Genomic DNA, 18571 nt, shown 5'->3' with positions numbered 1-18571 from the left:
TTTAGGTTCACAAGTGTTGTTGCGTGATCAGAGTAGTGATATCAAGAAAATGACAACATAAACTGCCAGTTCCTTAAAACCCAATCATAGCGGAGACTATGTCATCCTCACTGACTTGTTAATCATAATTCAAACACAGTAGATTAACATGGTCACTGTATTGTTTAGTTGTGTCAGTGACACCAGAATACCTTGGTAAACCTGGAATGTTCAGTTGTGTCAGTGACACCAGAATACCTTGGTAAACCTGGAATGTTCAGTTGTGTCAATGATGCCAGAATACCTTGGTAAACCTGTAATGTTCAGTTGTGTCAGTGACACCAGAATACCTTGGTAAACCTGGAATGTTCAGTTGTGTCAGTGACACCAGAATACCTTGGTAAACCTGGAATGTTCAGTTGTGTCAGTGACACCAGAATACCTTGGTAAACCTGGAATGTTCAGTTGTGTCAGTGACACCAGAAAACCTTGGTAAACCTGGAATGTTCAGTTGTGTCAATGATGCCAGAATACCTTGGCAGACCTGGAATGTTCAGTTGTGTCAGTGACACCAGAATACCTTGGTAAACCTGGAATGTTCAGTTGTGTCAGTGACACCAGAATACCTTGGTAAACCTGGAATGTTCAGTTGTGTCAGTGACACCAGAATACCTTGGTAAACCTGGAATGTTCAGTTGTGTCACAGTGACACCAGAATACCTTGGTAAACCTGGAATGTTCAGTTGTGTCAATGATGCCAGAATACCTTCAAGTTGGTAAACCTGGAATGTTCTGTGCTATTCTGTTAGGTCTAACTAAACAATGCCCTTCTTACATGCAGACCTGATTGTTATCAAGCCCAAATGATGGTAGGCTTGATAATGTAACCATTGGCCACTGATAACCCAGACTATAGTGGTAAGAGGTAAATAATGTAACCATTGGCCACTGATAACCCAGACTATAGTGGTAAGAGGCAAATAATGTAACCATTGGCCACTGATAACCCAGACTATAGTGGTAAGAGGCAAATAATTATGTAACCATTGGCCACTGATAACCCAGACTATAGTGGTAAGAGTTAAATAATGTAACCATTGGCCACTGATAACCCAGACTATAGTGGTAAGAGGCAAATAATTATGTAACCATTGGCTACTGATATCCCAGACTATAGTGGTAAGAGGTAAATAATGTAACCATTGGCCACTGATATCCCAGACTATAGTGGTAAGAGGCAAATAATTATGTAACCATTGGCCACTGACAACCCAGACTATAGTGGTAAGAGGCAAATAATGTAACCATTGGCCACTGATAACCCAGACTATAGTGGTAAGAGGCAAATAATGTAACCATTGGCCACTGATAACCCAGACTATAGTGGTAAGAGGCAAATAATGTAACCATTGGCCACTGATAACCCAGACTATAGTGGTAAGAGGCAAATAATGTAACCATTGGCCACTGATATCCCAGACTATAGTGGTAAGAGGCAAATAATGTAACCATTGGCCACTGATAACCCAGACTATAGTGGTAAGAGGCAAATAATTATGTAACCATTGGCCACTGAAAACCCAGACTATAGTGGTAAGAGGCAAATAATGTAACCATTGGCCACTGATAACCCAGACTATAGTGGTAAGAGGTAAATAATGTAACCATTGGCCACTGATAACCCAGACTATAGTGGTAAGAGGCAAATAATGTAACCATTGGCCACTGATAACCCAGACTATAGTGGTAAGAGGCAAATAATTATGTAACCATTGGCCACTGATAACCCAGACTATAGTGGTAAGAGTTAAATAATGTAACCATTGGCCACTGATAACCCAGACTATAGTGGTAAGAGGCAAATAATTATGTAACCATTGGCTACTGATATCCCAGACTATAGTGGTAAGAGGTAAATAATGTAACCATTGGTCACTGATATCCCAGACTATAGTGGTAAGAGGCAAATAATTATGTAACCATTGGCCACTGACAACCCAGACTATAGTGGTAAGAGGCAAATAATGTAACCATTGGCCACTGATAACCCAGACTATAGTGGTAAGAGGCAAATAATGTAACCATTGGCCACTGATAACCCAGACTATAGTGGTAAGAGGCAAATAATGTAACCATTGGCCACTGATAACCCAGACTATAGTGGTAAGAGGCAAATAATGTAACCATTGGCCACTGATATCCCAGACTATAGTGGTAAGAGGCAAATAATGTAACCATTGGCCACTGATAACCCAGACTATAGTGGTAAGAGGCAAATAATTATGTAACCATTGGCCACTGAAAACCCAGACTATAGTGGTAAGAGGCAAATAATGTAACCATTGGCCACTGATAACCCAGACTATAGTGGTAAGAGGTAAATAATGTAACCATTGGCCACTGATAACCCAGACTATAGTGGTAAGAGGCAAATAATTATGTAACCATTGGCCACTGATAACCCAGACTATAGTGGTAAGAGGCAAATAATGTAACCATTGGCCACTGATAACCCAGACTATAGTGGTAAGAGGCAAATAATGTAACCATTGGCCACTGATAACCCAGACTATAGTGGTAAGAGGTAAATAATGTAACCATTGGCCACAGATACCCCAGACTATAATGGTAAGAGGCAAATAATTATGTAACCATTGGCCACTGACAACCCAGACTATAGTGGTAAGAGGCAAATAATTATGTAACCATTGGCCACTGACAACCCAGACTATAGTGGTAAGAGGCAAATAATGTAACCATTGGCCACTGATAACCCAGACTATAGTGGTAAGAGGTAAATAATGTAACCATTGGCCACTGATAACCCAGACTATAGTGGTAAGAGGCAAATAATGTAACCATTGGCCACTGATAACCCAGACTATAGTGGTAAGAGGCAAATAATGTAACCATTGGCCACTGATATCCCAGACTATAGTGGTAAGAGGCAAATAATGTAACCATTGGCCACTGATAACCCAGACTATAGTGGTAAGAGGCAAATAATTATGTAACCATTGGCCACTGAAAACCCAGACTATAGTGGTAAGAGGCAAATAATGTAACCATTGGCCACTGATAACCCAGACTATAGTGGTAAGAGGTAAATAATGTAACCATTGGCCACTGATAACCCAGACTATAGTGGTAAGAGGCAAATAATGTAACCATTGGCCACTGATAACCCAGACTATAATGGTAAGAGGCAAATAATTATGTAACCATTGGCCACTGAAAACCCAGACTATAGTGGTAAGAGGCAAATAATGTAACCATTGGCCACTGATAACCCAGACTATAGTGGTAAGAGGCAAATAATGTAACCATTGGCCACTGATAACCCAGACTATAGTGGTAAGAGGCAAATAATGTAACCATTGGCCACAGATACCCCATACTATAATGGTAAGAGGCAAATAATTATGTAACCATTGGCCACTGACAACCCAGACTATAGTGGTAAGAGGCAAATAATGTAACCATTGGCCACTGGTAACCCAGACTATAGTGGTAAGAGGCAAATAATGTAACCATTGGCCACTGATAACCCAGACTATAGTGGTAAGAGGTAAATAATGTAACCATTGGCCACTGATAACCCAGACTATAGTGGTAAGAGGCAAATAATGTAACCATTGGCCACTGATAACCCAGACTATAGTGGTAAGAGGTAAATAATGTAACCATTGGCCACTGATAACCCAGACTATAGTGGTAAGAGGCAAATAATGTAACCATTGGCCACTGATAACCCAGACTATAGTGGTAAGAGGCAAATAATGTAACCATTGGCCACTGATAACCCAGACTATAGTGGTAGGAGGTAAATAATGTAACCATTGGCCACTGGTAACCCAGACTATAGTGGTAGGAGGTAAATAATGTAACCATTGGCCACTGATAACCCAGACTATAGTGGTAAGAGGCAAATAATGTAACCATTGGCCACTGATAACCCAGACTATAGTGGTAAGAGGCAAATAATGTAACCATTGGCCACTGATAACCCAGACTATAGTGGTAAGAGGCAAATAATTATGTAACCATTGGCCACTGACAACCCAGACTATAGTGGTAAGAGGCAAATAATGTAACCATTGGCCACTGATAACCCAGACTATAGTGGTAAGAGGCAAATAATGTAACCATTGGCCACTGATAACCCAGACTATAGTGGCAAGAGGTAAATAATGTAACCATTGGCCACTGATAACCCAGACTATAGTGGTAAGAGGCAAATAATGTAACCATTGGCCACTGATAACCCAGACTATAGTGGTAAGAGGCAAATAATGTAACCATTGGCCACTGATAACCCAGACTATAGTGGTAAGAGGCAAATAATGTAACCATTGGCCACTGATAACCCAGACTATAGTGGTAAGAGGCAAATAATTATGTAACCATTGGCCACTGATAACCCAGACTATAGTGGTAAGAGGTAAATAATGTAACCATTGGCCACTGATAACCCAGACTATAGTGGTAAGAGGTAAATAATATAACCATTGGCCACTGATAACCCAGACTATAGTGGTAAGAGGCAAAGAATTATGTAACCATTGGCCACTGATAACCCAGACTATAGTGGTAAGAGGCAAATAATGTAACCATTGGCCACTGATAACCCAGACTATAGTGGTAAGAGGCAAATAATGTAACCATTGGCCACTGACAACCCAGACTATAGTGGTAAGAGGCAAATAATGTAACCATTGGCCACTGATAACCCAGACTATAGTGGTAAGAGGCAAATAATGTAACCATTGGCCACTGATAACCCAGACTATAGTGGTAAGAGGTAAATAATGTAACCATTGGCCACTGATAACCCAGACTATAGTGGTAGGAGGTAAATAATGTAACCATTGGCCACTGACAACCCAGACTATAGTGGTAGGAGGCAAATAATGTAACCATTGGCCACTGACAACCCTCTATAAAGAATAGTACACCTTTTAAGATGAGTTAACTACTGTATGTCCCTGGACAAATAAGTCAGATATATTTAAATAGATCAAGTGTTAATGGAGATGACCATGTAGCATGTAACAAAGAATTCAAAATCGGAACAGTTGTGGGGCAAAGTGCTAGATCTAGCACTTCGCCACTTTTTGACAAAGTTCTAGATCTAGCACTTTAGCGAAAACTGACGAAGTGCTAGATCTAGCACTTTGTCAAAAAGTGGCGAAGTGCTAGATGTAGTACTTCAACAAAGAGTGGCAAAGTGCTAGGTCACCGGTAAATATGTCATGTTATACCGGTAATGGACATGTTATTACTCTCAGTGTAAAATGTTACTTCCCGTGTTTAACGACCTTAGAGTTTGATTTTCTGTATGTTTTGCCAATGCACAAACAAGTTTCTACTTCGTAATTTTTAGTAACGTTCAGTTTTGTATTTTTTCGATGTTCTATGAGGCGAAAACTACAGCACGTGGTCGTTTCCCTTCCACGTTTCGTACTCCTTACAACGGCTTGACACCACTACCAACAACCGCAGACCGCCATTTTGACAGCTGTCACGTCAAATAACGCACTCCCATATACATACGAAAATACGAACATTTTGTTCGGCGTGCATCACAGACTTCAACTACAGCACATGGTGGTTTCGGTACCACGTTTCGTACTCCGTACTTAACACCACTATCAACAACCGAAGACCTCCATTTTGACAACTGTTCATGTCAAATAACGCATTCCCATATACAGTCGAAACTTCGAAGATTTCAGGAAGTAGAAACATTTAGTTCGGCGTGCGTCACAGACTTCATACTGCAGATTTAATGGCAGTGACATTTGTAACATTGCATGACAAAGAAATAATATAAAGGAAAACTGAATTTCTTGGGGTATGTGTGTGGGGGGGGGTTAGTGTGTGTCTAGATGCGAGAGCGAAGATTTTTCTTGATCGTTGAACACAAAAATAAAGTCTGGGTGTAAGTTTATATCACGTTCACTATATTTCTATTGAATAGATTCACTTCTTTCGGTGTTATCAGATTGTTAATAGATGACAAAAAATATTACTATCGAAAACATAAGTGCGAAAACATATTCGTGTGAACAATTTTAATTTCAGCCCTTCATTGCTGTTAATATTTTGATAGAAATCTATAAATAACCTGTCACTACTGTTTTGTAAATTCCATATACTTGGTACTGCCAACTTCTTGACTGAAAACAACGACAATAAATAATCCATGACTTCGCCAGATCTCAAGTAAATCATCACGACATTACTGTTTACTGAATTTTTTTGCATTCCTAGACAATCACCAACTTCAATATCGTCCCTTATGTAATTCCTGTTCGCTCAGAAATTATATCCAATGTGGGAAATATTAATAATAGCCATCGGTTATAGTTTGGTTCGGTCCAGAGGAAGTGACTTCATAATGCTACAATTAGCGTAGTGTGACGCCGAGGATCGTAGAGCAGTAATAAACGTCACTTCGTGAACTGGATTGCATATCATTAACAAAAGTAAGAAATATAGATGACGATAGGAAATGGTTTATACGAGAAAGATTGTGGGAGCTCATAGGTAGGGTTGTGATAAGTGGGAACGACTATAGTATATCTTAAAAGCACATCACAAGTTAACATGGAATGCATCCCGAAAATAAAGTGTATATTGTCAAACTTATCTTTTTAGAATCCAGCATGGCTGCCAAATCCAGGATCCGGGGGAAAGAAAGGGGTGTCGGTTTGTTTAAAAACAAACACAATGACCCCCATATTGATTTTGTCATTTCAGAGAGATCAACAAAATAAAACTATCCGTTCAAACAGTTTGGAGAAATTTTAAAGATTTTATAGAATAAATGTGTCCCCAAAGGCTCTACCTCGTGTAAATCACCAGAGTTATGACATGATTTTGCACAATATTCTTGTTCTACTACTTCATAGATTAGAATGAAAATAAGCACACAGGTGATTATACTGAAAGATGGATACTGGATAAAGATTTCAGTGATTTTCAAATTTATTTCAAGACGTTATGATTGATATATCTTTCCCGGTCTAAATAGACATGGTACAAGATATACTAAGTGGCTAGTCCTTGTTTACAGAGTAGATTGCAGATTCTGAAGTACAGTCCCGCCCACAGGCACTCCCGAGATATGTATGATATCAGAATGTTTCTATCAGAATACAATACAATGTCGTTAATATCGATGATATTGACGTATTTTAGCCAATTGTATATGAAAGGGGTAAAATAATAACACTTGTTTCTGTGATCGCGTAAGTCCATCCACCGCGAGGTATTGACAAGGCATGTTTGTAACAGAACGCGCAACCCCCGAGACACAACCGTACGTATGGCAACGTGAACTTTCAATCGGCCGTTTTACTCGGCAAACATTTAACAAACTTCAGATAAATCGTGTCGTTGTTACAATTGGCCAAAGATAAGTTTTGGAGTCGATCATGCGCCACACGACCATGTACACGGACTACTGACATGACGCATGTATGTGAAGTTTATCGATGCGAACGACCACGTTATATCAAGCCGTTGGAGGCGCTTCGTTGTTTATAGTCCCGCACTTCGTTGTTTTCTGGCGAAGTGCTAGATCTAGCACTTCGGCGAAAACTGACGAAGTGCTAGATCTAGCACTTTGTCAAAAAGTGGCGAAGTGCTAGATCTAGCACTTTGCCCCGCAACTGTTCAATTTTGGACCATTTAGCTACCTCCATGTAGAGATGGTTGATCATAGATAAATAAGGTTACCATGGAAACAGTCAGGATGAGTTGTGAGGTGCAGGTGGATTGTAGTAATAGGAGTGATGATATAAAAGTGGCACCAAATGATTACCCTCAACATATTACCATGGAAACAGCAAGAGTTGTGAGATGCTGTTGGAGTGTTACCTTGGGAATAAGAAAAGATTACACCAAATGATTACTGCCTGCATAGTCCAAAGAGATAGATATATAATGTAGTGTACATACAACAAGCTTCAAAGAATTGTTTGCATTTCCAATAAATGTTACTCTCTAGTGATTTCAGTTTGTTGTCATAGTTTAAGACACATTTCTGATAAATATTACTCTCTAGTGATTTCAGTTTGTTGTCATAGTTTAAGACACATTTCTGATATTATTTTTCCACTGTGTGGGTATGATACCTTGCCTTCTTAAACATGGCGACAATTGTAGTATTTTTCCACTGTGTGGGTATGATACCTTGCCTTCTTAAACATGGCGACAATTGTAGTATTTTTCCACTGTGTGGGTATGATACCTTGCCTTCTTAAACATGGCGACAATTGTAGTATTTTTCCACTGTGTGGGTATGATACCTTGCCTTCTTAAACATGGCGACAATTGTAGTATTTTTCCACTGTGTGGGTATGATACCTTGCCTTCTTAAACATGGCGACAATTGTAGTATTTTTCCACTGTGTGGGTATGATACCTTGCCTTCTTAAACATGGCGACAATTGTAGTATTTTTCCACTGTGTGGGTATGATACCTTGCCTTCTTAAACATGGCGACAATTGTAGTATTTTTCCACTGTGTGGGTATGATACCTTGCCTTCTTAAACATGGCGACAATTGTAGTATTTTTCCATTGTGTGGGTATGATACCTTGGGTTATGACAATTGTAGTATTTTTCCATTGTGTGGGTATGATACCTTGGGTTATGACAATTGTAGTATTTTTCCATTGTGTGGGTATGATACCTTGGGTTATGACAATTGTAGTATTTTTCCATTGTGTGGGTATGATACCTTGGGTTATGACAATTGTAGTATATTTCCACTGTGTGGGTATGATACCTTGGGTTATGACAATTGTAGTATTTTTCCATTGTGTGGGTATGATACCTTGGGTTATGACAATTGTAGTATTTTTCCACTGTGTGGGTATGATACCTTGGGTTATGACAATTGTAGTATTTTTCCACTGTGTGGGTATGATACCTTGGTTATGGACATTTTGAAAATATGAGTTAGTGATGGAACAATGGCTGGTATTGAATGTTTAATCAAGTGCAATTTAATGTCATCAGTGGAAAATGATTTAGTTGATGGCAGTGAGGATAATTCCCACTTTACATGAGTTGGAATTGAATACCGGGTGTTGGTGTGTGATCCATCAAGGGGTCAGCCAGTTGAAATTCATCCTGAACGTGCACACCAACATTAGCAAAGTAGTTGTTAAAATAATTTGAGGGATGGAACTGTTGTGCACAGGAAGAATCTTATCTGATGGTTTAAAGATGTCTGTTCATCTTCTTCCAGACTTTGTGACTATTCTTACTGTTTTTCATAATAACGGCATTTGGCACACTTACTTTACAAGATTACAAAATTTTATGTATTCACATAAAGATGAACAATAAAAAAATGCCATGACACAGGTCAAAAGACCATTTATCAAAATGTTTTTAGAATTTCCCATTGTACAATCCATGTACTTGGAAATGTATTGTTCCTATTTTCTATTTCTCTTTCACTAATTAAGTTATCAAGAAGTGGGTTGATGTCAGTGTTAGTTGGGAATAGTTTTCAGCACAACTGAACTGTCAGGTTCAGTTGTGCTAAAGACATATATATGTATTGAATATATCTGTCTGCCTGTATGTCTGTCTGTCTGTCTGTCTGTCTGGATGACTTCACAGACACTTATAAACCATTAACCCATAAAGTGTAAAATTGTGCTACAATACCATTGTCACTAAGTTATTTTTTATCACCAGGACAAATTATTGTACAAATCTGGGTAATATCAGCTGCTGGTGATAAACAAAAGTATACAATCAAGATAAATCACAATGCACTACCAGAAGACGTGATAGCAGAGACAATACGTAAGAAAACACGAAGTATGGACCTAACACAGCAGCAACAACAACGATGTGTTGATGAATACAAAGGAACATATGTCCTTAAAGTATGTGGATGTGATGAATATTTACTAGGTACATATCCCATCACTCAATATAAGGTAAGAACTAATTTGACATGGAAATATCCCATCATGCAATTCTAATTGACACTTTTACACATATAAACATATCTATCATGCAATACAAATTATAAACTAGTAGATACAAGAATATCCCATCATGCAGTGCAAATTATACACAGCTAGATACAAGAACGTATCCCAGCATGCAATACAAATTATACTGTTAGCCATAAGAACATATCCCATCATGCAATACAAATTATACATTGTTATATACAAGAACATATCCCATCATGCAATACAATACAAATTATATACTGGTAGATACATATCCCATCATGCAATACAAATTATATACTGGTAGATACATATCCCATCATGCAATACAAATTATATACTGGTAGATACAAGAACATATCCCATCATGCAATACAAATTATATACTGGTAGATACATATCCCATCATGCAATACAAATTATATACTGGTAGATACATATCCCATCATGCAATACAAATTATATACTGGTAGATACATATCCCATCATGCAATACAAATTATATACTGGTAGATATAAGAACATATCCCATCATGACCTGTCGATCATAAACTTGACCTTGTGACAGGCGATGAATAAAGTCATGTGATTTATAATGCGTGATTGAGAACAATGCAATGAAAAGTTACAGTTTTCATAGTTTGTAGAAAAATTTATATGTGGATTCTCTTAATTGTTTGATAAATATATTATAAGATGAAATCAAAGTTAGTTTGATGTCATAATGCTCCTCATATGATTCCACGGACTACAAATACTTGTCTGCAGCTCGTATTTGTAGTAATCCAAGGAATCATACTAAAACAATTATGATGTAAAACTAAAATTAATTTGATAAAATATTACATTATATGGACATGAAGGACATGCTTGTTACTATGTTGATCCTTATATCACTTGTGTACTTTATTTAACTATACGATATAAGATGTTCACTTGTAATTGTAAGTCAATGAATTCACAGCCTTCATATTTATCAAATATCATAGATTGAAGCACTATTCATCATATGTGGAGGTAGCAATCAGCAAATTGTTCTTGTTGTCAGATGTAATTGTACATTGATTGATTCAAATCAACAATAAGATATGTAAATATAGGTAGTTCTATTTTCAAATCAACAGTAAGATATGTAAATATAGGTAGTTCTATTTTCAAATCAACAATAAGATATGTAAATATAGGTAGTTCTATTTTCAAATCAACAGTAAGATATGTAAATATAGGTAGTTCTATTTTCACATCAACAATAAGATATGTAAATATAGGTAGTTCTATTTTCAAATCAACAATAAGATTTAAGTGATAGGTGATCAAGGGGCTTGCTGAGTAAATAGCTGTCGCACATTAAAAAACCCATGACAAGGAGATAATGAGATGTTCAAGTTTATGAATAACTGACAATAGATAATAAGTTTGCCTTTCTTTGTTTCCCTTGAAAAATAAGTCTTTGTTTATGGTCACAAAGTAGTTGTCAACTTACTTGGTAAAAGATAGAGACTTCATTTATTGCTGTATTGAAATTAGATTGGTGTAGACACTATGCACATAGGTCTCTAGAGAGAGCTGTTTGAACTCAGTTTTCAATTTAATTCACTCACAGATGTGATTTCCCAATGGAAGACTGCCCTCAATTGGCCTTTGCTGTGTTTTTGTTAAGGTTTTAGAACCCTAGCAATTGAGGCAGGGGAAGTACAGCCAAAACTAAGATAGGATTGAGTTTGCCTTTTGTTAAAGTTTTAGAACCCTAGTAGTAGAGGCAGGAGAAATACAGCAAAAATTGAGATAGCATTGAGTTTTACAGATTCAATATGTTCTACTGACAGCTTCACTCAGTTGTCTTTGAATGTAGATACACGTTAATTTATGATTGCTGGCACACAATAGAGAGTGATTCTCACCTTCCTTGTTTCCAATAGTAACATCGTCTTTTATCGTAGTCGGTCATAATTTTCGATCGTCAAAGAAAACCATGCACTGCAGACCCGGGACTGCAGCCAAAAATGTGCTTTCATCTTATGATCACCTATTTTCATTTTCACACCTTTGATATCATCCTGAAAAATGTTGGAATTTCAAACCCTCCCTGAAAACCCCAGGAAATCGGCCAAAATTCACGCTAACCTAGACAGTCAAACAATCGTTCCACAAGATACTTTGACCCACAGACCGTGCCTATGCGTAGAGTAGCTGAATGCATGGGCATCACAAATGTTTGTTTTGATCTTGTGTATTGCTATTCCAGTCGTCCTTTCAGGGACATAATATTGTAACAGCCCCTGATTGTAAGCAAGATTATTGTAACGTTGTAGTGAGTATCAAAGCATCACCAACTACTATTAGAATTGTTACAAGTTTGGCACATGGGTCGACATACTACAGGCTCACGCATGGCAATACTAGGGCCTCCCAAAGTGCATTTGAATTCCGGGTTGTGGAAGTACAGTTTTGACTTGTATGTCATTGATAAATGGCATTTCTAGGGCCTCCCAAAGTGCATTTGAATTCCGGGTTGTGGAAGTACAGTTTTGACTTGTATGTCATTGATAAATGGCATTTCTAGGGCCTCCCAAAGTGCATTTGAATTCCGGGTTGTGGAAGTACAGTTTTGACTTTATGTCATTGATAAATGGCATTTCTAGGGCCTCCCAAAGTGCATTTGAATTCTGGGTTGTGGAAGAACAGTTTTGACTTTTATGTCATTGATAAATGGCATTTCTTTCTTCTTTTATATGTTCTAAAAGAATAACTACTTTGTCAGTACAGTAACATTCCTAAAAGAATAACTACTTTGTCAGTACAGTAACATTCCTAAATGGTCAAGTTGAGTTGAGAAATTGTGACGTTCGGCAACATGTGGCAGCTATACATAAATATATTGAGACGCAAGGGATAAACACATTCAGTTATTCATAGCATGAAATTTTGTTGCGTAAATGAGGTTTTTCTTCAAAATTTTAAAGAAAAAAAATGGTTTTAGGTGACTTCTAAATCTAGTCAGATCAAACCGTACAATAACGAGGACAAACTGTAAATTTTTAATATGTTTTCCTAAATATATCTGAATTAGACTGACGAATCCTACGACTCATATCTTACATGATCAGTGCACAATCGTTGAGCTAAATGACTTAGGGAAGACATGTTGACTGTTCAGAAGATATACAATGGCTGACAACTTTCAAAAAATACATGTGAAAGTGATTTGCACAGGAAAGAAAGTGTTTGTGTTTCATGAAGTTTTTTTGCAAAATGGCGTAAGGAAGACCATCCATGGAAGACTACATGTAAATGATCGTAGTTTCGGCTTATGAATCACAGACAATAGGTGTTGACTTTTTATTGTCTACAAGCTAAAGGTTCATGAATATGCATTGAGACTTATGAATATTCACCGTAGTACATAGTAACTACTGGTAGATACTAGTCTTTACTCATTAGGACGCATATTTATGATGATTTTTAGTCCCCGCGGACGAAGTCCGGAACAGGGACTTATGGATTGGATTCCGTCTGTCCGTGCGTCCGTCCGTCCGTCCGTCCGTGCGTCTGTCCGTCCGTCCGCAGCCGTTTCTTGGAGATGCCTGGACCGATTTTTTTCAAACTTGGTACAGGGGCAACATACTATGGCATACATATGCACGTCAATTTGTTTTATGATACGATCCAATATGGCCGCCTAGCAACCATTTTGTTTGCGAATTTTCCCTGTCTAAAGCCATAACTCAGACATGCTTTAACAGATCTCATTCAAAGTTGGCATTAGGACAGTGTTCTATGACATACATGTGCATATTCATTGTTGTCATGATACGATCCAATATGGCCGCCTAGCAGCCATTTTGTTTATGAATTTTCATGTCCAAAGCCACAACTCAGATATGCTTGCACAGATCTCATTCAAAGTTGGTATTAGGACAGTGTTCTATGACATACATGTGCATATCCATTTTCATTGTGATACGATCCAATATGGCTGCCTGGTAGCCATTTTGTTTGCGAATTTTCATGTCCAAAGCCATAACTCAAACATGCTTGAACAGATCTCATTCAAAGTTAATATTAGGACAGTGTTCTATGACATACATGTGCATATCCATTTTCGTCGTGATACGATCCAATATGGCTGCCTGGCAGCCATTTTGTTTGTGAATTTTCCATGTCCAAAGCCATAACTCAGACATGCTTAAACAGATCTCATTCAAAGTTGGTATTAGGACAGCGTTCTATGACATACATGTGCATATCCATTTTCGTCGTGATACGATCCAATATGACTGCCTGGCAGCCATTTTGTTTGTGAATTTTCCATGTCCAAAGCCATAACTCAGACATGCTTAAACAGATCTCATTCAAAGTTGGTATTAGGACAGCGTTCTATGACATACATGTGCATATCCATTTTCGTTGTGATACGATCCAATATGGCTGCCTGGCAGCCATTTTGTTTGTGAATTTTCCATGTCCAAAGCCATAACTCAGACTCCATTTTCATCGTGATATGATCCCCCATACCCACCCAATCCTTTATTGTTGGAGGCATATACCATGTCCAACAAGCACACACAACATATCTAAGTCTGTTTATTTTAGGTTCACAAGTGTTGTTGCGTGATCAGAGTAGTGATAATTCCTTGAAACCCAATTATAGCGGGTACTATGTCATTCTCAATGACTTGTAATTTTGATTTTGCCCCAAACCTTCCTTCAGTTAGCGATAAGTTTTGATTGGTAGTTATAAAGTGTTCGATATTATAAATGTTTTGGCCATTACAAACATACCTTCTTTGTAGCTATTAAAGTGTACATGCAAAGGTTGATAATTGTTTTCATTATTATGTTTATTTTGCCATAAAAATAAATGAAATTGCATTTATACCTCTAAATATTATGCGCATTGGCAAGAAAGTCGCAAAAATACTTGCCCCCTTAATCCCCTGTGCTTCGACTAACTTCGGCACCTCAACCAGCTCACGAAAGGTGTCGAGGTCCCACGTGTTACAAAAGCCTTCTAAGCCTTTGTGTAGTGTTTACTTATGAATTACTAATTAAGCTTGCCATAGAGTATTATCTGTAACTGTACATATTGTCGTGTACCAGTTTAGTGTTCCGGCAACAATGGTCCCTTGGTGTTTTGTCGGCAGCACCCGCAGTGAAACGATCACCCTACACACATTTCCGAGTGATAGAACTGAATAGGTAATGGTTGAAGGCAGTTGAAACCATGCATAAAAACTGGACAGTGATGCCATGCATACAGTGAAAGCCGGTATATGTTACCGGGGCCAGGGTTCTCCACGCCACTGGTGTAGCCATGATCAAAGCGAAAAAAAGGAAAACATATAAAGTAATTTGAAATGATGTTTTCAAGAATGCAAGTTAGCTTCATAAAATATTTTCAGTACGATAGCAATTTTTTTGGAAACAATGCGTAGTCCGATTGTATGTTTTGATTTCCATGTTGTTGTGAGTCGATCGTTTTCATTGTAATACATCACATGTACATACTGTCGCAATCATATCAAAGTAAAAAGACGCAATGCTCATTATAATGTTGCTGTTTTTGTTTCCATTGTTTTGTCTACCTGAACAATTACTGTGTCATGCCAATCACATGTCCAAAGTGGATGGACACAGCAAAGTACAGTCAACACTTCACGCTCCCAGGTCTATGATTGTCCCATGCATCTGTCCACCTGTGTGTTGATCCTTCCATCCCTGTATTCCTGTCCACCACTATCTCTGAAATGGATGTGCTGATTTCAACCAAACCTGGCACAAATGATGACCTGTACTATGCCTCGAAATGGAGAGGTTACCCAAAGGTGTCCTGTTAAAATCATTAAATGACCTGTACCATAACTATAAGTTAATTAACCAACCAGATAGTGTTACCTGCTAACAAACAACTGAAGTCTGTGTTTGTTGATTTGTGCAACATTTGTATTCTTTATTACCAGTACATTCAGCAGTGTATAAGCAAAGAGGACTACCCACAATTAATGTTGATGTCAAAAGAAAGTGTCTTTAACAGTCTTCCAAAGAATGAGTTTATTATGCCTTCCTATTCCCGTCGGCTTGGTGCTAATGCTGTCAATGGAAACATGCAGGTTATATCACTCTGGAGTCTCAATGCAGTGCTGAGAGTGAGAATTATATGTGCTACCTATGTCAATGCTAAGGAATTTGATAAGGTGAGTATTCCTTAGTTACAGTGCTGAGAGTGAGAATTATATGTGCTACCTATGTCAATGCTAAGGAATTTGATAAGGTGAGTATTCCTTAGTTACAGTGCTGAGAGTGAGAATTATATGTGCTACCTATGTCAATGCTAAGGAATTTGATAAGGTGAGTATTCCTTAGTTACAGTGCTGAGAGTGAGAATTATATGTGCTACCTATGTCAATGCTAAGGAATTTGATAAGGTGAGTATTCCTTAGTTACAGTGCTGAGAGTGAGAATTATATGTGCTACCTATGTCAATGCTAAGGAATTTGATAAGGTGAGTATTCCTTAGTTACAGTGCTGAGAGTGAGAATTATATGTACTACCTATGTCAATGCTAAGGAATTTGATAAGGTGAGTTTTCCTTAGTTACAGTGCTGAGAGTGAGAATTATATGTGCTACCTATGTCAATGCTAAGGAATTTGATAAGGTTACAGTTCTTTATGGCAATATGTCAGGTTGCAACACATATACTTGTATATTATATACTTTGTCAACATTCTAATATATTACAAGGGTTCAGCTCGCATTGTATTTTTCAATAATTCTAAAGGTTTGACAAAAGCATACTGTGACATCAACAAATCTTTTGCCTTGCAGTAATATGACAAAACCCCATGACCTGCAAGTGTTGTATACTCAGGGTATTTGAACAAAATGCTTGCAGTATTCTCTGTGGTTATAATTTCATGAGCGTAGTGAATCCAGTAGGAGACACTATATTTTAGATTAACTTCTTTTATAAACTATCTATGAAGATTACCATTATGAAACCTTCAAGTTCACTTTTGCCCCAAAGTGCAATATAAGTGAAGCACTGATTGTGAAACAGCCAAGCATTTACATGACATGTTCTGTAACTAGTGTGGTAGCTACATGTAGGTAATACATGTATATGAATATGTATAGTTATGTTTGAAATGAACTAATAAGTAATATTAAAGAATTCATGTAAGAAACAGGGAGAAGAACAAATATTTACATGTACCACATTTCAGACAAGGCTATATGCCATTGTAGAAAAAGGTTTTTTTTTCTTCCATCACAATCCAAAACACAATGACCCCCCCCCCCTCCACAATTTTGAAAACAGCATGACCCCCCACTGCCAATTTCAAAAACAGGGTGACCCCCCCCCCCCCAAAAGAAACTGACCGGTCACTTTACACCATTGGGTTGGCATATCAGTATTTACTATGTTGTTGTTCAAATCAACAGATTTTTGTTCATACCGGTATTTACCATGGTACAGAAGCTTTGTGTGAGTGTGTGGATACTCAAGCTGTAGATAGTTCAAGCCCTCTATGGACCAAATGGCTCAACTATGATATTACTGTGTGGGATATTCCACGCAGTGCTAGACTTTGTGTCTCCATTTGCAGTATTTCAAGAAAGAAAGGAAAACGAGAGGTAAACATGCCATGATTATATATAATTAATATATAATTAATATATATAATTGTTCAGTATATCCTCCAAAAGCATTTCATTAGCTTGTTGCTAAAGTTTAACCTGAACTTGCCCAAAGTACTTTCATATTATGTAAACTGCCCTCTATGGTGTAAAAGTAGAACAATTTCATTAAGTTGACTGGTCATCGATTTGTGTATAAATGAATTTACAAATGCACTACATTGTTTTCTAGGATACCTGTGCATTAGCTTGGGGTAACATCAACTTGTTTGACTACCTGAATCTACTTCAGACTGGTAATTCTAGATTATATCTCTGGCCAGTACCACAGGATGGAGACAGTCTTTTATTTCCATTTGGTCAGACAGGATCCAATCCCAACAAAGACATGCCTTGTTTGGAACTAGAATTTGATAGATTTACCCATCCTGTTGTGTTCCCTAACTATCAGGAAATCTCAGAACTTGTACAAAGTATTCCAGTAAGTATGAACAATACCAATGGTAGTCTTTTCTCCTTAACTCAGTGAACAATACCAATGGTAGTCTTTTCTCCTTAACTCAGTGAACAATACCAATGGTAGTCTTTTCTCCTTAACTCAGTGAACAATACCAATGGTAGTCTTTTCTCCTTAACTCAGTGAACAATACCAATGGTAGTCTTTTCTCCTTAACTCAGTGAACAATACCAATGGTAGTCTTTTCTCCTTAACTCAGTGAACAATACCAATGGTAGTCTTTTCTCCTTAACACGGTGAACAATACCAATGATAGTCTTTTCTCCTTAACTCAGTGAACAATACCAATGGTAGTCTTTTCTCCTTAACACGGTGAACAATACCAATGGTAGTCTTATCTCCTTAACACGGTGAACAATACCAATGATAGTCTTTTCTCCTTAACAAGGTGAACAATACCAATGGTAGTCTTTTCTCCTTAACACGGTGAACAATACCAATGGTAGT

The 18571-nt window shown here is 37.7% G+C and overlaps 1 protein-coding gene across 2 annotated transcripts in view; it reads left to right on the top strand.

The window, feature by feature from the left end:
* Nucleotides 1-18571, top strand: part of LOC144451366 (phosphatidylinositol 4,5-bisphosphate 3-kinase catalytic subunit alpha isoform-like) — a 74674-nt gene that overhangs the window by 17265 nt on the left and 38838 nt on the right. For both annotated transcript variants that reach the window (XM_078142183.1, XM_078142184.1), the window contains exons 4-7: nucleotides 9700-9947; nucleotides 15929-16162; nucleotides 17413-17604; nucleotides 17840-18088. In XM_078142183.1, coding sequence (XP_077998309.1) covers nucleotides 9700-9947; nucleotides 15929-16162; nucleotides 17413-17604; nucleotides 17840-18088 — 923 coding nt within the window. The remainder of the gene's footprint in view (nucleotides 1-9699; nucleotides 9948-15928; nucleotides 16163-17412; nucleotides 17605-17839; nucleotides 18089-18571) is intronic.

This window comes from Glandiceps talaboti, chromosome 21 (assembly GCF_964340395.1).
Source record: "Glandiceps talaboti chromosome 21, keGlaTala1.1, whole genome shotgun sequence".
In the NCBI taxonomy this organism is placed as follows: domain Eukaryota; kingdom Metazoa; phylum Hemichordata; class Enteropneusta; family Spengelidae; genus Glandiceps; species Glandiceps talaboti.
The sequence above is the reverse complement of the archived record's forward strand: the minus strand, read 5'-3'. Positions and strand labels throughout refer to the sequence as shown.